This window comes from Carcharhinus amblyrhynchos, chromosome 30 (assembly GCF_965287045.1).
Source record: "Carcharhinus amblyrhynchos chromosome 30, sCarAmb.v2.hapA, whole genome shotgun sequence".
Lineage (NCBI taxonomy): Eukaryota > Metazoa > Chordata > Chondrichthyes > Carcharhiniformes > Carcharhinidae > Carcharhinus > Carcharhinus amblyrhynchos.
Window position 1 is genome coordinate 27,333,770 of NC_137353.1, and position 24,070 is coordinate 27,357,839.

Here is a 24,070-nt window from a genome sequence, read left to right on the forward strand (position 1 = left end):
ACTGCTCCCTAGATTGGTTACAAATACAAGAGGACATGATTTAAGGGTGAGGGGGGAGAGATATAATTTGGATATGAGAGGAAGGTTCTTTACGCAGAGAGTTGTGGGGGTATGGAACGCGCTACCGAGTGGGGTGGTGGAGGCGGGAACATTGGACTCGTTTAAGGTTCAGTTAGATAGGCACATGAGTGAAATGAGGATGGAGGGTTATGGTAGGGGATATTAAATAAGGGTTAGAACCTCGGGAGACACCGGGAAGGCAGGCTTGTGATTAACGTTTTTGTCTTTTATTCCGCAGGTGGAGGTCCACCTCATTGTCAAACGAGGGGCATGTACACGGTGGGTCGTGCGTGGGCTACTCTTGGAGGTTCCGGGAGTGGCCTAGTACTTCGTGTCGGTGTGTGTGCTTGATCCTGGACCGGTAGACAGGCGCCGCAACAGCTCGGTGACTAGCACTGCTAGCTGTGCAGATACATGGATTTGGGCCTGTGTCTGTGGGAGTTTGTGCATTCTCCCTGTGGATGCGTGGGTTTCCTCCGGGCGCTCCGGTTTCCTCCCACACCCCAAAGATGCTGATTGGTTTTACCAAATTGACACTATTCTCCCCTGAATCTGGCTAAGTCAGGGGTTCTATTCGTAGACACGCAGGGTAGAATAGGTGTAGGGTGATGCGGCGGCGCGGGCTTGTTGGGCCGAAGGGCCTGTTTCCCGTGCTGGGTTGTTCTTTGTTCTTTATTAATAAATAAAATAATTGCTGGACACCATTTGCCTTCTGTGTTTTCTTCACAACCATGTGTTCTCCCACAGCTCAGTCAGCAAGGCAGAGTTCCGCTTAAAACATCCAAGCTGTTTTACGATATCAGCGAGAAAGTCCGACGGATCCTCGAGTCGTATTTCCGATTGGAAACTCCACTCTACTTCTCCTATACACACCTGGTCTGTCGGACCGCAGTGGAAGGTGAGATTTTTCCTCAGCTTTGCCGTGAGAGCAAGTCTTCTTGCTGACTGTGAGCGTGTTTGTGATTTATAGCGTGTGACAATATGCAGGAGGGATTTGCCATGATTCATCCTTTCCCTGGATGGGGTTCATAAGGGCAGGTCTCACAGAGAGGGGACCTAATCTGCCTCGGACAAGCACACTGAAAGAAACAGTGAGTGATGCATGAGGTTGGGCACAGGAAAGGTACTTACATTGTAGGAGGGGTATGTATACTCTGTACGTATGTATTCCCTGGCAGTGAAGGTATCCGTTTATCGTCAGTTTCCAGCGGTGGGGCAAGCCAGTAAAATTGTGTGAGAACCAAGAAATCAGGATTACGCCCGATTTCTCGCCTCTTGCAATCTTCCTGGCACCAGATATCCGGCGTGATCACCCTCTAGCACATTTCTGGGGAGAGGCTGGGTATACCATTCAAATTTATTCTAATCTTCATTTCCATGTGTTTAGCCAGCCTGGGACACTATTGTCCAGACTCACTTGCCTTTGTGTCCTCGCTGGGAGAGGTTCTCTCCAGCCAGGAAAACACCTGGTCCCCAGTAACTGGAGCAGTTGTGTTGGCCTCACCAGAGGCCATTGAGGCCCTCCCTGACTGGTCAAAGGCAAGGACCTTCTGAACTCTCTCCTGAACTCCAATGAGTACAGATCCAACCTGTTTAATCTTTCCTCATGTGACAGTCCCTCCATACCCGGGATCATCCTAGTAAACCTCCTGTGTACTGCCTCCAGTGATAATAAATCTTTCTTTAAATACGGGGACCAAAACTGTACACAGGATTCTAAATGTGGCCTCACTCGTACCTTGGACCATTGCAACAACTTTGCTTTATACTCCAGCCCCTTTGAAATAAATGGCAGTATTCGCCTTCCCTATTTCTGTGCCTGCCTGCTGGCTTTCTAGGCTTCATGAACAAGGACGCCCCCACTCCCACCAAGTCCCTTTCTGCTTTAGCACTCGGTAACCTCTCTCCATTGATATAATAATCCACCTTCTCATTCTTTCTTCCAAAATGAACAATCTCACATTTTCCCCAAATTGAATTCCTGTTGCCAATTTTCTGCCCACGCACTCGAAATCTCTCTGTAAACTGTTAATAACCTTGTTACAACCTGCCTTCCCTCCCACCTGACTGACACTCACCATCACAACAATGAATAATTGTGGAGGCTTCCCATTACCCTTCCCTGAATTCCAGTTGTGACATTAGGCTCTCTAATTTAGCCCTCCCCAAACCGAAAGAAAACAGGGCTGTCAGTATCTGTGGAGGGAGAGACAAGAGTTCATGTTTCGGGTCTGTGTGACTCTTCTTCAGAGTGAATCTATAGTTTAATTTTGAAGGAACTGCATGAACAGATGTTTTTGTATCAATTGCTGTTTTCGGGAGTTCCTGAAGTTCTCCTTTCAGATACTGATGGACTTGCATTGTATTTCCAGCTTTTGTTTCAGATTTCCAGAATTCATTGAATTGATTTATTATTGTCACATGTATTGGGATACAATGAAAAGTATTGTTGCTTGCGCACTATACAGGCAAAGAATACCATTTACAGAGAGGAAAATGAGAGAGTGCAGAATGTACTGGTACAGTCATAGCTAGGGTGTAGAGAAAGATCAACTTAATGCAAGGTAAGTCCATTCAAAAGCCTGATAGCATCAGGGAAGAAGCTGTTCTTGAGTCGGTGGGTACATGACCTCAGATTTTAGTATCTTTTTCCCAATGGAGGAAGGTGGAAGAGAGAATGCATGGGGTCCTTGATTAAGCTGGCTGCTTTTCCGAGGCAGCGGGAAGTGTAGACCATGACAATGTGCAGGCGACTGGTTTGCATGATGGACTGGGCTTCGTTCACAACTCTTTGTAATTTCTTGTGGTCTTGGGCAGAGCAGGAGCCAGACCAAGCTGTGATCCTTCCAGAAAGAATACTTTCTATGGTGCATCAGTAGAAGTTGGTGAGAAGCGTAGTGGACATACCAAATTTCCTTTGTCTTCTGAGAAAGTAGAGGCATTGGTGGGATTTCTTAACTATTGTGTTGGCAATGCGGGGACCAGGACATGTTGTTGGTGATCTGGACATCTAAAAACTTGAAGTTCTCGACCATTTCTACTTTGTCCCCTTTGGTGTAGACAGGGGCAAGGGGCTAAAGGGATTAAGGGATAGGGGAGGGGGAAGTTGGGATCAGGGTATCGAATTTGATGATCAAAGCAAATGTAGGAGAAGGCTCGAGGGGCCGAATGGCCTACTCGTGTTTCTGTTTTCTATGTATGTTTCTACGTTTGTTTCCTTTCTTACATTTTCACCGTTAGATTGTTCTCACAGTCTGATTTCTGTGGAATATTAACCTTGGTTTCTCGTCCCCTCTGCCAGGAACTCAGGACAACCGGGATGACTTGAGTCACTCAGTCCACGCTGACAACTGTATATTAAACTCCGAGGCACTGGAGTGTCGGAAAGAACATCCGGCCTACACTGAGAGGGACTACAGGTAAAACCGAAACTAGTCAGTGGCTGCTCTGTAAGAGTCGTAATTCACTGACCTTTTGTCAGTGGTCACAGTCCCGCACAAAGTGTCCCTCAACATCCAGGGACACTGAGCCCTCGGTTAAAACAACAGCAATGTGCATTTATAAAGCACCTGTAGCGGGGTGCAGCATCCCAAGTTTCCTCACAGAAACAAAGATATTAGAAACAGTGACAAAATGTTTGGTCAAATTGGTTGATTGGTCATGAAGGAGGAAGAGGGGGACTGAGAGATTTAGGATCAGAGTTAATTGTTAATGCTAACAACATAGTTAGTGTTAAGGATACACAGGTGGGCGATTCAGAGTGTACATAAAAAGGAACTTGCCTTTTTTGTAACCTGAGAGATTCTGTGTTCCATGTTTATATAGATTACCTAAGCTTGCGACCTTCTTTTTTAACTTAAAGGGGCTGTTTTTCAACATTTAGATGCACCACAGCCCCACGCTCCTCACCTTTGGGTCATTCAATGTGGGGGCGTGGAGCGGGGTGGTGGTGGTGACAGCGGTAGCAGTGGCGGATAGCAAGGAGGGGTGAGTGCCTCCTTATAAGCCTGCTCCTTGGGCTTGGCCGAGATGGTCACTAACAGGTCCAGGCAGCAGGCACTCGGGGGGCGGGGGGAGGGTGGGGGGCACCCGACCTCACCCTCTGCCGTGGTTACCTTCACCGGAAGGGTGGTCTTGTTGAGAAGGAACGTGGTGTCCACCAACATGCTTCAGGCCTTCCATTATTGGTAGGCTCTGTGGGGGCTGGAGTACATCATCCCCTCCCCCACCCCCTCTTACCCCCCCCACATCCCCCACCCTGGGAAGGATGTTTTATTTAGTTAGTGAGATTTTCTTTGATATTTAGTTTTAGTTGCAGTGAACCCCACCAGTGGCTGTCAACGCCTCCTGCCATTTGTGTTTAATCTGTGCCACCATAACCACGGTGGCACAGTGGTTGGCACTGCTGCCTCACAGCACCAGGAACCCGGATTCAATTCCAGCCTTGGGTCACCATCTGTGTGGAGTTTGCACGTTCTCCCCGTGTCCGCGTGGGTTTCCTCCAGGTGCTCCGGTTTCCTCCTACAGTTCGAAAGACGTGCTGGTTAGGTAGATTGGCCATGCTAAATTGACCATAATGTCAGGGGGAATTAGCAGGATAAATATGTAGGGTTACAGGAATAAGGCCTGGGTGGGATTGTGGTCGGTGCAGACTCGATGGGCTGAATGGCCTCCTTTTGCACTGTATGGATTCTATGATGTGTTTAATTAAAAGGGGATGAAAAGGTACTGCTAGTGGGTGGGAAACTGGTGGATAAAGCTGCGTTCTGTGAATAAACCTCCTCTCAAGAAAAGGATGGCTGACTATTTTCACACTTTGCCACCTGGCTTACGATCCATTTATTATTGCAGACTTTGGGGACTCGGAGCTTTTGATTTGGTTTGATTTATTGTCACATGTATTAACAGGCAGTGACAAGTATTGTTTCTTGCGTGCTATACAGACAAAGCATACCGTTCATAGAGAAGGAAAGGAGAGGGTGCAGAATGTAGTGTTACAGCCAGAGCTAGGGTGTAGAGAAAGATCAACTTAATGCAAGGTAGGTCCATTCAAAAGTCTGACAGCAGCAGGGAAGAAGCTGTTCTTGAGTCGGTTGGTACATGACCTCAGACTTTCATATCTTTTTCCCAATGGAAGAAGGTAGAAGAGAGAATGTCCGGGGTGCGTGGGGCCCGTAATTATGCTGGCTGCTTTTCCGAGGCAGCGGGGAGTATAGACAGAGTCAATGGATGGGAGGCTGGTTTGTGTAATGGATTGGGCTACATTCACCACCTTTTGTAGTTCCTTGCGGCCTTGGGCAGAGCAGGAGCCCATACCAAACTGTGATACAACCAGAAAGAATGCTTTCTATGGTGCATCTGTAAAAGTTGGTGAGAGTCAAGGGGACATGCCAAATTTCCTTAGATTTCTGAGAAAGTAGAGGCATTGGTGGGCTTTCTTAACTATAGTCCGGCGTGGGGGGGACCAGGACAGGTTGTTGGTGATCTCACCATCTAAAAACTTAAAGGTTTTTAGGTTGAAAGCACAGCTGTCACTGGCAGAATGGTAAAAATTGTGAGATACAGAGAATGCCAAAATTGGAGACAGGCAGCACTTTTGTGGAACTGTGGGGCTGAAGGAGGTTACAGAGACGAGGAGGCGTGAGGAGATAGAGGGATTGGAACACAAGCTGGAGAATTTCGAAACTGAGGCATTGGTCAAGCAGGAGCCAGTGTAGGTCAGTGAGTTCAGCAGCTGGTGTGTGAACTGGTCCTGGTGTGAGTTAGGATACGATCGCAGGATTCTGGGTGAACTGAAGTTTATGGAGCGTACACACAGCTCCTCACACAATTATCTTTCGATTTCAGAGATGTGCCACTCTCAGTGAGTGCAGCCACTTTTGGACAGGGAGAATAAAGACAAATTATGTGGAATCCACCATTTTATGAAATGGTTTCTAATTTACTAAAGATTGCAGCACATACGTCAAAGCTTTCTCTCGCTGAGTGAAAGCTGGGATTTCTCCGTCTCTGAATAGAAATCTTCTCAGGCAAATAGGAGAAGGAAAGAGCGATACAATCCATTTGCCCCATTGTGTCTGCTCCGACCCCCCAAAAGGCAATCCCATCAAGGCCTGTCTCCTGCCTCATCCACCACAGCTAATCCACCTAACCTGCCGATACACTCGGGGCAACTTACAATGGCCAATCCACCTAACCCAAACATCTGAGGATAATAAGGGACAATTTATCATGGCCAATCCACCTAATCTACACACTAGGGGCAATTTATCATGGCCAATCCACCTAACCCACACATCTCAGGACATTAAGGGGCAATTTGGCATGGACAGTCCACTTAACCTGTACTTCTTTGGACTATGGGAAGAAACTGGAGCACCCAGAGGAAACTCACACAGACACAGGGAGAACATGCAAACTTTAAACAGATAGTCACCCAAGGCCAGAATTGAAACCAGGTCCCTGGTGCTGTGAGGCAACAGTGCTAACCACTGTGCCACCATGCCACCCCTGTGCCTTGTGCAGCTGGTGATGTGTTTGAAGATCAGAAAGGCATGTGCTTAGGCAGGGTGGTGATGTACCAGAATCCTGTCAGCTCCTTACCTCCACCCCGATCACGTTCTGGGTGTGAAGGCCCATGGCTGATCATGCTACCCCATCCGCCACCTCATAGTGACCAATTAATGATCAGTTAAAGCCCCTATCCCACCACCGCTGGTGTTGATCCAGCTGCTGGCAAACCTATCGCCATGTGGCATGCACGTCAGGTGAAATTGTATAGGCTGCTTGTCACCTTGATGTGGGAGAGTGGGGGAATGTGGGAGTCCCCTGATCAATTGGATTGGACATTGGGAAGTGGGGAGGGACACAGAGAGCTGCCAATCCTTGCTGCCAATACCCCCTGCACTCCTTTCCCCACAACCCCCACCCTGCAAAACCCTTCCCCCACCCAACTTACCTGTGGCCTAGAACTGGATCACTTCACGACCCTGGGACTCCTGTACCTGTCCTACCGGCAGTAACTCTCCATTCACCTGACGAAGAGGGAGTCCCCTCGAAAGCTGATGAGTTTACTATCAAATAAATCGGTTGGACTAAAACCTGGTGTTGTCAGACTTTTTACTGTGTTTACCCCAGTCCAACGCCGGCACATCCACATCATAACCAGCAGTAGCCACAGTCTTCCCAAGGTGCTGCTGAGCACAAGAGCTGCCGGCCTCTTGATTGGCTGACAATTTTAGGTGGGCAAGACTTCTGCTCCGAGGGGGTGGGATTTTCAGGTCATGCTTACTCCGAAATCGGAAAATTCTGCCTGAGGTCAACAAACCTTTCCATGATCTGCCCCTCACCTGCTACGATTCCTGTGGCAGGCGGAAGGGGAAAATTCGCCCCAGAGTCTTGATTCCAGTGGGAGGCCCTGCCCCTGGCTTGTGGCTCAGTGGGCCTTCCAGCAAAGAGGAAGTGCATAGGCCTCTCACCAGCTCTCCAGCTGGCAAGCTAGATCCTTGATATCTCAACCTCAATAGAAACTAGAACCTGGAGTTGGCCATTTGACCCATCGAGCCTGCTCTGTCATTCATTTTGATCATGGCTGATCATCAAATTCAACATCCTCATCCCCTTTTCCCCCATATCCCTTGATCCCTTCAGTCCGCAAGAGCTACATATAATTTCTGCTTGAAATAGACATCGTTTTGGTCTCAGTTACATTCAGTGATGGTGAATTCCACACATTCACCATTCTCTGGGTGAAGAAATTTCTCCTCATCTTAGTTCTAAAAGCTTAGTCTAACCCTAGCCCTTATCCTCACACTATGACCCCTAGTTCTGGACTCTCCCACCATCAGGAACATTCTTTCTGAATCTACTCTGTCTAACCCTGTTAGAATTTTATAAGTTTCTTTGCAATCCCCTCTCCCCCATGTATTGTACTCTGAACTGCAGACATTGAAAATAAGATCCCAATTTACCCAGAGTGTAAAGACTCTTTGCTTTTTCATCACCATTAATGAACTTCATCACCATTAATGAACCCTGCACAGTCATATCATTCCCACAAAATATTTTTCATGCCAGCTCTCTGATGGATAAATAGATCACCTGGCATTACCACGTGCCAACTCCCTGGTGACTGAATGGTAAATAAACATTCACTCCACCACCCATACACAGTGGCAGCAGTGTGCACTGTAGCAGCTCACCAAGGCTCCTGAGACAGCACCTTCCAAACCTGTGATCTCTCCTACCTGGAAGGATGAGGGCAGCAGATGCAAGAGCAACACCACCACCTGGAGGTTCCCTCCGCAAGCCACACTCCCATCCTGATTTGGAAATACATAGCTGTTCCTTCACTGTTGCTGAATCAAGATATTAGAACTCCTTCCCTAACAGCAGCACATGGACTGCAGCGGTTCAAGAAGGCGGCTCACCACCACCTTCTCGAGGGCAATTAAGGATGGGCAATATACGCTGGCCTTATCTGCAACATCCACAATAAAATTAAAAATCCCACTTTGCGGCCTCACCATGGACCTGCTGCCCAGTGACTCAAAACATTACTGCAGTGACTATTTGAGATGTCAGAAGCCAGAAGGTGGTGAATCTATGAAATTTATTGCTACAGAAGGCCATGGGGGCCAGGTCATTGACAGCGAGAGATAGGATCTTGATTGATAAGGGGATCAAAGGTTCTGGGGAAAAGGCAGGAGAATGGGGGTGAGAAACACATCAGCCACGAATGAATGGTGGAGCAGACACGATGGGCTGAATGGCCTAATTCTGCTCCAGTATCTTATGGTCTTATGGAAAGAATAATCTCTTGTCTGTAATCAGCTGGTTTCTGTTGTGGTGCTCTGTCTGGCCTCAGTTTCTTTGGGCTGGTACCTCCACTGCTGGCAGAGGGGATGACAGTTTATCTTCGAATGGCCAAATGACCAGCTTCCCTGTTACAATGACTCACTCAATGGCTGGGATTTTAAATGGATGTTTGGCTGCCTCTCTGAGCCTCCTGCTCCCTACACGATGGGACTCGGAAAGGCCCAGCCTGTGCCTCTCCTGTACACTCAGTATTATCTGTGAATGCTGGCAAGTGTTTGTTACAGATCCGTAATGATCAAAGATTGTATTTTTTCCAGTGCCATTCTTTACTTAAACCATGATTTTGAAGGTGGAAATTTCATATTCACCGAAATCGACGCAAAGGTTATCACCGTGAGTTATTACCCCTCATTCATTTTTGATGATTTATAGTTTTTAAAATACATTTTTTTTGAAGATACCTTCTCTCTTACCTGCTGAGACTTTTCTAATGCCTCTCCTTCACTCCCAATATTAGAAGGCTTCCCATGTCTAGGGAACACAAGACAGACAAAACGTGTGCTTGGGTCTACTTCCAGTATTGTTTTACCCGGAACAGGTCACTAATCTGACAGTAGAGGCCATATCTTCATGGGTTCCAAGTTCACTTCAGACGTGGCTGATCAGGAATCACTCCCTGTCTGCTGTAGGCACTTTGGAAGGAGTCACGGGTTGGTAAATTTGATAGACGCACCTTCCTCGACTATCGAGTCCCAGAGTAGGATCTGAACCTGGGGCTTCTGGCTCAGAGGCAGAGACGCTACTCCCTACGCCACCACCTTCCCCACTCCTAATGGGAGACCATAACACGTGACGGACCATGGGTGGGATTTTGCAGCCACACTCGTTCCAAAACTGGAAAATCCTGCCCGAGATCAATGGACCTTTGTGTGGTCCACCCCTCCGCCACCCGCCCTCCCCCAAATTCCCACGGCGGGCAGGATGGGAAAATTTGCCCCAATGACTCCCCTTTACTATCTGACCTTCTCTCCATTCCGCCCTTATTTTGAATTTATCGACACCCCTACATTCATCGCTGAAGTCAAGCTTCATAGAATCCCTAAAATGCAGAAAGAGGCCATTCAGCCCATCAGGCCTGCATCGACAACAATCCCACCCAGGCCCTAGCCCCATAACCCCATGCACTTATCCTAGCTAGTCCCCCTGACACTAAGGGGCAACTTAGCATGGCCAATCCACCTAGTTCGCACATCTTTTGGACTGTGGGAGGAAACTAGAGCACTCAGAGGAAACCCACACAGACATGGAGAGATTGTGCTGAGTCCGCACAGACAGTGAGCCAAGCCGGGAATCGAACCTGGGCCCCTGGCGTTGTGAGGCAGCAGTGCTAACCACTGCGCCACTTGTTCTCCCAAACTGTGGAAGGGTCATTTTGACTGCACGGATGCTGCCAGACTTGCTGAGTTTATCCAGCATTTTCTGCTTATTCAGCTCAAACGTGCACCAAGCCCCATTTGAACTGCGTCTCTCTGAGAGCCCAGACACAGTCTTACCCCCACAGCCAACCCCCCGCCCCCAATCTTCCCTCCACCCACAATCTACACAGTTTGATAACCCAGCACTGCTGTTAGCCGATTATCACATCCCCTCCTTCAAGTCTAGAAGTGGATTCCTGCACTATGACCCTTGACACTTCACCTCAGTTTGTTAACACGAGCCACGTTGAGAAATTATTCCCAATCATCTCCTTTTTTCCCCACAGGCGACGGTGCAGCCAAGGTGTGGCCGTGTGGTGGGCTTTTCATCGGGGGCTGAGAATCCACACGGAGTCCAGGCTGTGACCAAAGGGCAGCGATGCGCGGTGGCACTGTGGTTCACTCTGGACCCCCGGCATAAGGAACGGGTACGGGAATACGCAGCCTTTTCATAGCGGAATATGGTAGAAACAAAATGGTGATTCGGTCTTGCTGGTGGGGGGGAGGGGGGCGCAGTGTCAGGGGGCACATAGTCACAAGGGGAACTCAGTGTCAGGGGAGTGGGCACAGTGAGGGAGTGGGCACAGTGTTGAGGTGGTAGACATGGTGTGGAGGAGTGGGCACAGTGTTGGGGGAAGGGGGCAGAGTGTCAGGGGAGGGGGCAGATTGTCAGAAGAGGGGGCACAGTATCAGGGGAGGGAGGGGCAGAGTGTCGGGGAGTGGGTAAGTGTTGGGGGAGGGGGCAGAGTGTCGGGGAGGGAGGGAGGGGGCAGAGTGTCGGGGAGTGGGTAAGTGTCGGGGGAGGGGGCAGAGTGTCGGGGGAGGGGGTAAGTGTCGGGGGAGGGGGCAGAGTGTCGGGGAGGGAGGGAGGGGGCAGAGTGTCGGGGAGTGGGTAAGTGTCGGGGGAGGGGGCAGAGTATCGGGGAGGGAGGGAGGGGGCAGAGTGTCGGGGAGTGGGTAAGTGTCGGGGGAGGGGGCAGAGTATCAGGGAGGGAGGGAGGGGGCAGAGTGTCGGGGAGTGGGTAAGTGTCGGGGGAGGGGGTAAGTGTCGGGGGAGGGGGCAGAGTGTCGGGGAGGGAGGGAGGGGGCAGAGTGTCAGGGGAGGGGGCAGAGTATCGGGGGAGGGGGTAAGTGTCGGGGGAGGGGCAGAGTGTCGGGGGAGGGGGTAAGTGTCGGGGGAGGGGGCAGAGTGTCGGGGGAGGGGGTAAGTGTCGGGGGAGGGGGCAGAGTATCGGGGGAGGGGGCAGAGTGTTGGGGGAGGGGCAGAGTGTTGGGGGAGGGGGTAAGTGTCGGGGGAGGGGCAGAGTGTCGGGGGAGGGGGTAAGTGTCGGGGGAGGGGGCAGAGTATCGGGGGAGGGGGCAGAGTGTCGGGGGAGGGGCAGAGTGTCGGGGGAAGCAGGTATAGAATCAGGAAGAGGGGAACACAGTGTAGGCAGAGTGAGCTCTGGGCCATTTTCTGTTCAAAGTATTTCCCTCAGCTGTTTAAAGTTAGTGTAGCCGAGTGGAAAATAATTTTATGACCTGGTGAAGTTTGCCTTCCTCCTCTCTTTGAGTTGCCTTCTCTCTCTAGCCATTCGAGCTGTGTTCCAACGCGCTGGCACAGTCTGAGCCTAGGGAACTGATGGACAGCAGCCTGGGCTGAGATCTCAGGGGCCGAGAGAGTGAGCAGAACCTGGGGAATCGGCTCGGTTTGTGTGTGGGGGGGTGGGGGGGGATGGAGAGGAAGCGAGGCTTCAGCCTGGTGCTCTGGGATAGTTCGGAATGAGGCTGCGGCCTAGCCTTGGTTTCGGTTAGCCCTCTGGCTCACTCTGTGTTGTAGTAAGAAGTCTCACAACACCAGGTTAGAGTCCAACCAGTTTATTTGACAGTAATCTCACAAGCATTCCTGAAACTCTGTGTCCCTCAGGAGAGGATTGCGGCCGACGATTTGGTGAAGTTATTGTTTGAGATGGAAGAGGAGCTGCAGAACGATGAGGAGGTGATCAGCAAACCCGACCCTGAGGACCAAAAGCCAGCAGAGACTTTGGCCGCTGAGCCTATGAGCGAGCCACAAACCGAGGAAGCGGCAAAACCTAAAGCAGGAGGCCCACCGGAACAGACCGAGGCGGAGGGGCTGAAGGCAGCAAGCGAGGGAGTCCCCGTGTCTGACTCCTCCACAATAAACACATCAGACTCCTCCCCGGAGACAACACCTCCTGTCTTAGATCAAAAAGCCACGGCGGCTCGGAACATGCCCTCTGAAAAGCAGGAATTGTAATATGATTTACAAGTGTGCACAATGGAACTGCGCCAATCAGCCTGACTAAAAAAAACCCTTGTTTTGTTTATTGAGTTGCTGAGGGGCCAATCTTCCAATTCCAGACCCAAAAACTGTGGAGCCCATTACTCACGTTCCTCCTCCTCTGTCTGCAGGCTTTGGAACTCAAAGCTTGACCACGTATTTCCACATCTGACTCCTTCTATTTGCCTCCTCTTCTCCCCGACCCTCCCACCCTCGATGATGTAGCCACACTCTGGTCTTTGCCATTTCTACCCAAGTGGGAACCTTGCCCATTACACAGTAAGGTCCTTCTTCCCACTCCCTCCTCCGCAACCCCGGCATTTGCATCATATGTAAATGGCGGAAAGTTCTGGCTATTAAGGCCCAGCCTTGCCGAGCAACAGGAGAATGAATGTTGTTCCTCTGACCTCATCTGTCATGGCAACAGGCTGGGTCACTGATGCCCAGCGCCAGGCATGGGTTGCACTCCAGGTTTGGCAGTGTTCGCACGTCTAGTGAGAGGTTGGTGTCATGAAGGGAAAGTGGATTCACTGTCACACATTTACTGTCAATTAGTATTTGTAGAGGAGTGGGGGAGAGATCTGTTGTGTTTGCTGTATTCCTCCATGTCCTATACAGGGAGTTGTGTCCACAGTGATCGCTGCTCCTCAATCACTCTATCCTATTATTTATAACTGTCCCCACCACCCAACCCCCATCCCAGTGTTCAGCCCCCCTCTGCAGAAGGTGCTGGGGGTAAGGTAACTTAGAGCCATTCCCCCTTTGCTGTCCACCCTTCAGTGCATGGTTTGTGTCACTCTGTGACACTTCCCGATACTCTGCCCCCTTCCCACGAGCACCACCCTCTCAGTTCCCAATGAAGGAAATCTTATACAAGTGGTAATCTGAGAAATGTTTGCCCATAGAATGGATGGGTGGCACAGTGGTCAGCACGGCTGCCTCACAGCGCCCAGGATCCAGGTTCAATCCCAGCCTCAGGCCGCTGTCTATGTGGAGCTTGCACCTTCTCCCCGTGTCTGTGTGGGTTTCCTCCAGGTGCTGCGGTTTCCTCCCACACACCAAAGATTCGGTTGATTGCCCGTGCAAAATTGTCAATTAGAGTCAGGGATCTTGCAGGGTAAATACCTGGGTTTATGGGGATGGGGCCTAGGTGGGATTGTTATCAGTGCAGGCTTGATGGGCCGAATAGCCTCCTTCTGCACTGTATGGATTCTGTGATTGGAGAATGCTATGTGGGTAACTGTTCTCTTTGTGACAATGTTCATTCGGCAAAGAGAGTCACTGAAATAAGGTTGTGGATTGGCTTTTCTAAATACGTTGGAGAGAATGGGTGAATGCAAGTCACCAATTGTCAGACTGATTCATAGAGAGAGGTACTTGTTCTGATAAATTCTGAGACATTCTGGAGCAGTATATACCTCCTGCTTTGATTCCTGGTCTGTGCTGAGTTAGCACCTCTCAAACAGGAAGTAGCTTAGATGACAATCTCAGCACTTCTGACAGTCTCTGCTCTGTGACACGCGGTAACACAGTGGTTAGCACTGCTGCTTCACGGCGTCAGGGACCTGGGTTCAATTCCAGCCTTGGGTCACTGTCTGTGTAGACCTTGCACGTTCTCCCCACGTCTGTGTGGATTTCTTCCCACAGTCCAAAGTTGTATGGGTTAGGTAGATTGGTCATGTCAAATTGCCCCTTAATATCCAAAGATGTGCTGGTTAGGTGGATTGGCCATGGTAAATTGCCCCTTAGTGTTCAAAGATGTGTAGATTAGATGGATTAGCCATGGTAAATGTATGGGTTATGGGGATAGGACAGGATATGGGCCTAGGTAAGATGCTCTGTCAGAGAGTTGGTGCAGACATGATGGGCTGAATGGCCTCCGTCTGCACTGTAATAATTGTATGTCTGGCGGGAGAGCTTCAAAGCCAGCAGAAGCTGCTAACGGATTTGTATTCCCCATGGCCCAAGGTGCAAAGGGCAAAATAAAGGAAATCAACTCTCATGACTGCTCCCAATCGCTGTCCAGTGACCAGGGGTTCATCGCCATGGTGATGAACAGCCTTCAGGAAATATGGAGAGGAAACTGCAAACGGCGAAACAGCAAGCCTTTACAAATGTAAATTTACAAATGCATTCTCTGTTATGAACATAATTCTGTAACAAACTATGGTTCCAGCAGTATTTTCCCCTCACTGCAGAAGTCACGCTCGAGCTTCAACAACCTGATATCCCCCAGTGAATGAGAAGATCTTTCCCCCACTCTGCACTGTCCTGGGTAAATATTTACAGGTCTGTCCCTGCTGTTCCTCACCAGCCCCGACTGACACTGTTCATATTTATACTCATTACTGTTCTCAGTAACACAAATGCATTGTGAGGTTTCAGAACACTACTTGTCTCAATGTATTTTTATCTTAAGTATCTCAATGTTCAAGTCCATAGCTCATCAGGGTTTCAGCACTGGACACTTGTGGAGTTTTATCCACAAATAAACGATCTTTTTTTTCCCCACTGTGTACCTCAGCGTGACTCTGATTTGTGACTCACCTGGACTGGTTTGCCACCGACGCGCGTTGTAAAGAGGCTCAAACTTATTTTTAAGAGATCAGAAGCATGTTGTATTGACTCAGTTTGTACATCTTTAAGTAGAGAAGATTAAAGAGCAGCACGTTGACACAGTGGTTAGCATTGATGCCTCACAGCGCCAGGGACCAGGGTTCGAATCCCGACTTGGGTCACTGTCTGTGTGGAGTCTGCACATTCTCCTCTTGTCTGTGTGGGTTTCCTCCGGGTGCCCCGGTTTCCTCCCACAGTCCAAAGATGTGCTGGTTAAGCGGAGTGGCCATTCCAACTTGCTCCTCAGTGTCAAAGGGACTAGCTAGGGTAAATGCATGGGGATAGGGCCTGTGTTTGGTGCAGACTCGATGGGCTGAATGGCTTCCTTCTGCACTGTAGAATAAATTGAATTAAAGGAGTGATCTAATTGAAGTGTTTGTGATGATTAAAGGAAGGGACGGGATGGGTAAGAGAGAAACTATTTCCTTTGGTGGGTTGGTCCGGTGGAAGAGAGCATAACGTCAAATTTGAGTGAGACCATCCAGCCGTGAGATCAGGAAACACCTCTTGACACGAGCGGTGATGGAAATTTGTAACTCTCCCTCCCAAAAAGCTCCTTGAGGTGGAGATGTGTGTGTGGGGCGGGGGTGGAATGGGTGAGGGGATGGGATCAGAAGAAAATTTCAAAAATGTGATTTTTGTTGGGTAAGAATTATCAACGGATATGGAACCAAGACTTGTAAACCCTATTAAGATGCAGATGGAGCAAGGTCGAATTTATTAGTAGAACAGGTTTGAGGGGCTGAATGGCCTCCTCCCATTCCTCTATTGGAAAGGCGCTGTCAGGGCTATTATTAATCAGGGTGTTATTAATCCTGTAAAAGATGCTGCAGTGTGGAACTGGGGGAGATAGTACATAGAACAGGCCCTTCAGCCCCTTGATGTTGCGCCGACCTGTGAAACCAATCTAAAGCCCAACTAATCTACACTATTCCAATATCATCCATACTTTTATCCAATCACCATTTAAATGCCCTTAATGTTGGCAAGTCCACTACTGTGCAGGCAGGGCATTCCACACTCTTACTATTCTCTGAGTAAAGATAGTGGCATAGTGAGAATCCCTACAGGGCGGAAGGAGGCCATTCAGCCCATCGAGTGTGCACCAACTCTCTAACAGAGCATCTTACTCAGGCCCACTCCCTGCCATATCCCAGTAACCCCTCATAGTTACCTCACACATCTCCCTCACCTACACATTTTAGGACACTAATGGTCAATTTAGCATAGCAGATCCACCTAACCTGCACATCTTTGGAGTGTGGGAGGAAACCGGAGCATCTGCCTGGTATGGAAGGACTGGGTAATGAGGAAAGATTGGGTAAATTGGGGCTGTTTTCCTTAGAAAGACGGAGATTGAAGGGGGATCTAATAGAGGTGTATAAGATAATGAAGGGTATAGATTGAGTAAACAGTGGCAGGCTTTTTCCTAGATTGGAGACAAATATCACGAGGGGCCACGGGCTTAAGGTGAGGGGAGAGGGGTATAATTTGGATGCTAGAGGGAGGTTTCTCACACAGAGGGTCGTGGGGGTATGGAATGCACTGCCAAGTAAGGGGGTGGAGGCAGGCACGCTGGACTTGTTTAAGGTTTGCTGAGATCGATACATGAGCGAAATAGGGATGGAGGGTTATAGGAGACTGTTTTAAATAAGGATCAGAGCCTCGGGACATTCCTGGAAATCAACTGTTATATGTGTTGATGTTTTTCTCTTTTACTCCACAGGTGCGTAGGTCCACCTTGTTGTCTAACACACGGTGGGTCGTGCGAGGGCTGCTCTTGGATGTTTCGAGTGTAGTCTAGTACTTCGCGTCGTTTGTGTGTGCTTAAAACTGGACCAGCAGATGGGCACCATGACAGCTCAGTGACTATCCTTGTTTGCTGTGCAGATACATGGATTTGGGCCACTGTCTGTGGGAGTTTGCGCATTCTCCCTGTGGTTGTGTGGGTTTTCTCCGGGTGCTCCGGTTTCCTCCCACACCCCAAAGATGTGCTCTTAGGCTGATTGGTGTAACAAATTGTCCCTAAATTATTCTCCCCTGAATCTGGTTTCCAATGGACGTACCATAAGCATAGACATGGGTCAAGGGTGGAGTAGGAAAAGCACATTGTTAAGATGGTGGCGCGGGCTCGTTGGGCCGAAGGGCCTGTTTCCCGTGCTGTGTTGTTCTTTGTTGTTTGAAACCCACGCAGACGTGGGAAGAACGTGCAAACTCCAAAATTCCACACAGACAGTCACCCAAAGTCGGAATTGAACCTGGGTCCCTGGCGCTGTGAGGCAGCAGTGCTAACCACTGTGCCACCTGGCCGCCCAAAATGTCAGGGGCCTAGTAATCCAGAGGCCCCAGGATAAGGATCTGGGGGTATGGGTTCATATCCCACCATTAAAATTGCTGTTAAAAAATTTGTTAAAAACCTATCTGACTCACTAATGCCCTTTAGGGAAGGAAATCTGCTGTCCTACACGCGACTCCAGATCCACAATGTGGTTATCTCTTAAATGCTCCCTGCAATGGTCGAGTGTGCCACTCATTCAAGGGCATTTGGGCATGGGCAGTGATGCCCATATCCCATTAAAAGAAAAACAGAATTTGGGGTGGAAGTTGATGAGTCTCTTCAGTGGGATTGGGGGAAGAAAATTTGAAGGTCCTGAGTGAAAGAATTTCTGAGCCTGATTTCACTCTCAACGGAGCAAACTGTTCCATTAATTGGAGGGACATTACCGAGGGACTGAGGTAATGGGCACCAGTTTGGGGAAGTGACCATAGGTGTGATGGTTCTGGAACTGGGGGCAGTGGGATGAAGGGGCAGGGGCACACGAGAAGTAGCGGACGATGACTGGTTGTTCTGGAACTTGAGAGAGAGCAGGGGAGGTGAGGTTACAGTTCAGAGGTCAGAGGGGTCAGGGCTGATGCATGAAAATAAGGGGACATATATAACTGAGTTAAGTTGAATTGATTTATTATCGTCATGTGTATTGGGATACAGTGAAAAGCATTGTTTCTGGCACGGTCTACAGACAAAGCATACCATTCAGAGAGTACATATGGGAGAAGGAAAAGAGAGGGTGCAGATTGTTGTGTTACAGTCAAAGAATCCATTGCATCCCTACAGTATAGGAGGCCATTCAGCCCATGGAGTCTGTACTGACCACAATCCCATCCAGGCCCTATCCCTGTAAAACCCACACATTTACCCTGCTAATTCTCCTGACACTATCACAGGCTCTAGTGCAGTACTGAGGAAGTGTAGCATTGCCAAATGCTAAGGCCACGTTTGGGAATATTGCGTACAATTCATAGAATCATAGAAACCCTACAGTGCAGAAAGAGGCCATTTGGCCCATCGAGTCTGCACCGATCACAATCCCACCCAGGCACTACCCCCATATCCCTACATGTTTACCCACTAATCCCTCTCACCTTTCAGACCCTCCTAACCTCCAGGGTCAATTTAGTATGGCCAATCAACCTATCCCGCACATCTTTGGAGTTGAAACTGGGGGAAACCCACGCAGACACGGGGAGAATGTGCAGACTCCACACAGACAGTGACCCAAGCCAGGAACCGAACCCGGATCTCTTGCACCATGAAGCAGCAGTGCTAACCACTGTGCCACCATGCCGACCAACCTAGCTCGGATGTAGAGAAAGGTCAACTTAATGTAAGGTAAGTCCATTCAAAAGTCTGATGGCAGTAGGGAAAAATCTGTTATGAAGTCAATTGATATGTGAGCTCAGACTTTTGTATCTTTTACCCAACAGAAGCAGGTAGAACGTCCGTCGATGGTAAGGCACATTGGGGTGTAAGAAGGAACTATATCAATGTGAGTTACTTCAAGGAGTTACTTCAAAAGTAAAATGCTGCTATTTTGACCTGGACCACATGGTGGTATCAGTGAGTTAGACGCAGCCTGCGGGACTGAAGGACTAACTGTTTCCCCAGGCTTCAGCCAACATTAGCAAAAAGGAACCTGCATTTATATAGCCCCTTTCACAATCTCAGGGTGTCCTACAGCTCTTTACAGCCCATTAAGTCATTGTCACTGTTGTACTGTGAGAAATGTCACACAGCAATCTCCCCAACATTCAGCCAGCAGATAAATAATAAGATCACTGGTTGTCAGTGAGACTGGCTGAAGGATCAAATGTTGGTCTGGACACGAGAGAGGTCCCCTTGCTCTTACGTTCTCCTGAGAGGGTTAGAACGGTCTGGAGGTTAGGAGGGTCTGAAAGGTGAGAGGGATTAGTGGGTAAACATGTAGGGATATGGGGGTAGTGCCTGGGTGGGATTGTGATCGGTGCAGACTCGATGGGCCAAATGGCCTCTTTCTGCACTGTAGGGTTTCTATGATTCTATGAATTGTACGCAATATTCCCAAACGTGGCCTTAGCATTTGGCAATGCTACACTTCCTCAGTACTGCACTGAAGCCTGTGATAGTCCGGTCAGCTGCATCTGACTCACTGATACCACCGAGTGGTCAGGGTGAAAATAGCAGCAATTTATTTTGAGCATCTGAAATGGAGTGGGACTTCAGGCCACAAATTTGTGACTTGGGTGAGACTGCCTGACTGTCTGCCCCTCTCCCGCAGCTAGATTTGTGACCGAGTGTCCCTGGAGAGGGAACATGCACTGTCCACGGGCTTGAGGCCTTCCTTGCTTGTTGGGAACCACAGAGACTGGGGCGTGTTGTTAACCTCTTTAATCACATTTTGGTTTGAAGTTTTAGGTTTCCTTTTGTTTTTTTGTTTTGGGCAGTCCCCTCTCTTTAAGGGGCTGTTCCCCCCCCACTTTCCTTCATCCTTCAGTTTATTTAATTTGGTTTATTTGATTTGCCAGAGGACCGGTGAGGGTATCACTGTCCTGATGTGACTCAACTGGTTCACCAGTCCCTCCCCTTCCACCCCACCACCGCGTAAAATTTAAACCACGGTTGAGGTTTGAGGAATAATGAGAAATATTAATAAAAGTTCTTTTTTTCTTAGAATAACAAATCACCTTCAAAGCTAAGTATTTTCTCACATCTAATGTTATTATAGAACTAGCAAAGTGATACAGAGCACACAATGTTCATCTGATTATTTGGTTTGATTTGATTTGATTTATTATTGTCACATGTATTAGCATACAGTGAAAAGTATTGTTTCTTGCGCGGTATACAAACAAAGCATACCATTCATAGAGAAGGAAAAGAGTGCAGAATGTAGTGTTACAGTCATAGCTAGGGTGTAGAGAAAGATCAATTTAATGCGAGATAGGTCCATTCAAAAGTCCAATTTCAGCAGGGAAGAAGCTGTTCTTGAATTGGGTTGGTACGTGACCTCAGATTTTTGTATCTTTTTCCCGACAGGAAAAAAAGGTGGAAGAGAAAATGGCCGGGGTGCTTAATTATGCTGGCTGCTTTTCCGAGGCAGCAGGAAGTGTAGACAGAGTCAGTGGATGGGAGGCTATTTTGCGTGATGGATTGAGCTTGAGTCATGACCTTTTGTAGTTCCTTGCGGTCTTGGACAGAGCAGGAGCCCATACCAAACTGTGATACAATCAGAAAGAATGCTTTCTATGGTGCATCTGTAAAAGTTGGTGAGAGTCGTAGCGGACATGCCAAATTTCCTTAGTTTTCTGAGAAAGCAGAGATGTATAGTGGAGGATTTGGATGAAGGAACAGGAACATTACTTTTCCACACAGAGATTTAACTAGTTGTCAAATGATTGTTGATTCAGGAGTAACCACTTTTCAGTGTACTTTGAGGTTATTGAGGTAAGGGAGGAGATGTTTTTCTCTATTCCTGTTGTCACAGACACCCAGCACCCACAATGTCAGGAATAGCTCATGTATACAGAATATAAAGCTGCATCTGTTCTGCCCCATCAATGTGGCTCAGGTCCAAGCTCACCGGACTGTGTCCCACAGGACTCCACTGAACCAGTGTGAAACTGTTTCCTTTTCTTTCACCAGTCATTGCTAAGGCCACATTTGGGATACTGCATACAATTCATAGAATCATAGAAACCCTACAGTTCAGAAAGAGGCCATTTGGCCCATTGAGTCTGCACTGACCACAATCCCATCCAGGCCCTATCCCCGTATCCCTACATATTTACCCATTAATCCCTCTAATCTACACATCTCAGGACTCTAAGGGACAATTTCTTAGCATGGCCAATTAACCTAACCCGCACATCTTTGGACTGTGGGAGAAAACCGGAGCATTCGGAGGAAACCCACACAGACATGAGGAGAATGTGCAAACTCCACACAGACAGTGACCCAAGCTGACCTACAGCAGGAAGACAATTCTGATTGTCCTGCTACAGGATGGATGTTATTAAACTGGAAAGGGTGCAGAAAAAGATTTACAAGGATGCTACCAGGACTGGAAGGTTTGAATTATAAGGAGAGGCTGGATAGGCTGGGACTTCTTTCCCTGGAGTGTAGGAGGATGCGGGGTGATCTTATAGAGGTTTATAAAATCATGAAGGTCTTAGATAAGGTGAATAGCCAAGGTCTTCTCCCCAGGGTAGGGGAATCCAAAACTAGAGGGCATAGGTTTAAGGTGAGAGGGGAAAGATTTAAAAGGGACCTGAGGGGCAACTTTTTCACACAGAATGAACTGTATGGAATGAGCTGCCAGGGGAGGTGGTAGAGACTGGTACAGTTACAACATTTAAAAGACATTTGGACAGATACATGAATGGGAAAGGTTTAGAGGAATACGGGCCAAACACAGGCACATAGAACTAGTTCAGTTTAGGAAACCTGGCTGATATCTGTGACTCTATCGTACTGTTTTACTGAGTAAGAGTACCAGTCATAGAGTCACAAACTGCAGAAAAGGCCCTTCGGCCCATCGAGTCTGCACTGACAATATCAACCACTAAAGGAGGATTAATCCCATTAGCAGTGAGTTGTGGGCAGTTTTTGTCCATAAAGAATGGAAAAGGACCCTTACAACCAGGAGCAGAGGAACCTCTCAACCATCAGTCAGGACTGCATGTGAGGGGAGGAAAGCATGGCCTGGGTTTTCAAAGCAGGATCTGGAACCCAATGTCTGGATACATTCCAGACAACGTGAACTCCGTTGCTCCTGGCAATGCCATTTTGGAATGTAAATGCCCTCATTGATCAGGAGTCAAATTTGGCTCTTATAGCGGTGTCCAGTAGGCAGGAATCGTTTGCGGTATCCAAGTGACGAAGGCAGATGGCTGCCATCTTGGGGACTTGCCTTGCAGGAGAGAGGAGACAGAAACCCAGTGGCCAGCAGCTAAACACACACAAAATGACAAATGTAAAGTGTAAGATCCATTGCAATGTTACATATTCTCACATGACAATCGTGATTACTTTAATCAGTACGTCATTGGCTGTCAGTTATTTGAGACAGCTTTGTGAAAGGTGCTATATAAATTCAAATCCCAAGACCTTTCATCATATTGGTAAAACCTTATATTGCTCCCATCATTGAACAGTGTACACCAGATTGCTTGGGTTCACTGAATTCAGCTCCGCGAGGTGCAGTCTCTCCCTCTCCGGCCGGTTTATAAGTTTCTCAAGGAGCTTAATAGGCCACGGATATGAGGCGAGCGGGTTCCCTGTAACACCTACTCACACCACCATCCCCCCCTCACCGCCCAGCCTCTGTAATGACTTCAATCAGGCAATTGAGGTGGGTCTTCTTGAATATGAACTCCTGATTAAGGGCCAGATTGATGGTCCCAATCAGGGAACCCCACGCTCTGTACAGGCGTGTCGGTTCCTCTGGCACTCCGGATATCGGCTGCACGCTGACAGCACTCTGTGTAGTGTTGTTGGATGTTGTAAATAAAGGAATTCTGGTGGAGGGACTTCCGAGGACTTATTATACCCCTCCACCCCACTCTCCCTTTGAAAAGCGGAGTGCGTTCCGGAGGCACCGGGATCCAGAAATCCCTTCCGGAATGTGATTTTTAAATCATGCCCGCACCCATTCCCAACCTCACCGGGAATTGACGATGCCATCCGTTTGTGCCAAGCCCACCTAACCTGCTGATTTCAATCAGTCGGACCTTTCAGGAAAAGGAACAGAACCGAACATTGTCTGGTTTAATTTTTAACGTTGCAGTGTTACATATTCTCACATAACAACTGTGATTACTTTCAGCCGTACATCATTGGCTGTCAATTGTTCTGGGATAGCTTTGTGAAAGGTGCTATATAAATCCAAGTCTTTTGTATAATTTCTTTACGCTATAAATTTTTTTTTCCAACAGTGTGATTCTCTGTAAGACTGTGTTCAAATGTTTTGGATGAGGTTTGGGTAATAACATGCTTAAATGAATGGAAGTTAATTAATGGAGATTAGATTTGTGAGGAAGGCTTACATTATAATAAGGTGTGACCTAACCCCTCAAACATGTACTCCAGCCAGAACCACGCAACACCCTGTGAGAGGATTCCAGAGAGATTGCTTTTGAGTTAAGTATCGCCAGCTAAATTGTTAACATTCAACGACCTTTCCAAGGTGTGGAATGTTGTTGCTATACTTTCTGCTCTGTCAAATCCCTGTACCATTGCTGTTATTTTACCCTTTTGTATTCTCAACCCCTCCTTCATCAGAATCATAGAAACCCTACAGTGCAGAAAGAGGCCCTTCGGCCCATCGAGTCTGCACCGAGTACAATCCCACCCAGGCCATGCCCCACGTCCCTGCTCATTTACCCACTAATCCCTCTAGCCTATGCATCCCACACAGTGAAAAGTATTGTTTCTTGCGCGGTATACAAACAAAGCATACCATTCATAGAGAAGGAAAAGAGTGCAGAATGTAGTGTTACAGTCATA

The 24,070-nt window shown here is 48.3% G+C and overlaps 1 protein-coding gene across 2 annotated transcripts in view; it reads left to right on the forward strand.

Annotated features, from left to right (window-relative positions):
* Positions 1-15,145, forward strand: part of p3h1 (prolyl 3-hydroxylase 1) — a 42,148-nt gene extending 27,003 nt beyond the window's left edge. For both annotated transcript variants that reach the window (XM_080215067.1, XM_080215066.1), the window contains exons 12-16: positions 808-958; positions 3,362-3,479; positions 9,195-9,270; positions 10,640-10,780; positions 12,259-15,145. In XM_080215067.1, the coding sequence (XP_080071193.1) occupies positions 808-958; positions 3,362-3,479; positions 9,195-9,270; positions 10,640-10,780; positions 12,259-12,609 (837 nt within the window). In that variant the 3' untranslated portion in view covers positions 12,610-15,145. The remainder of the gene's footprint in view (positions 1-807; positions 959-3,361; positions 3,480-9,194; positions 9,271-10,639; positions 10,781-12,258) is intronic.
* The last annotated feature ends 8,925 nt before the right edge of the window (positions 15,146-24,070 follow it).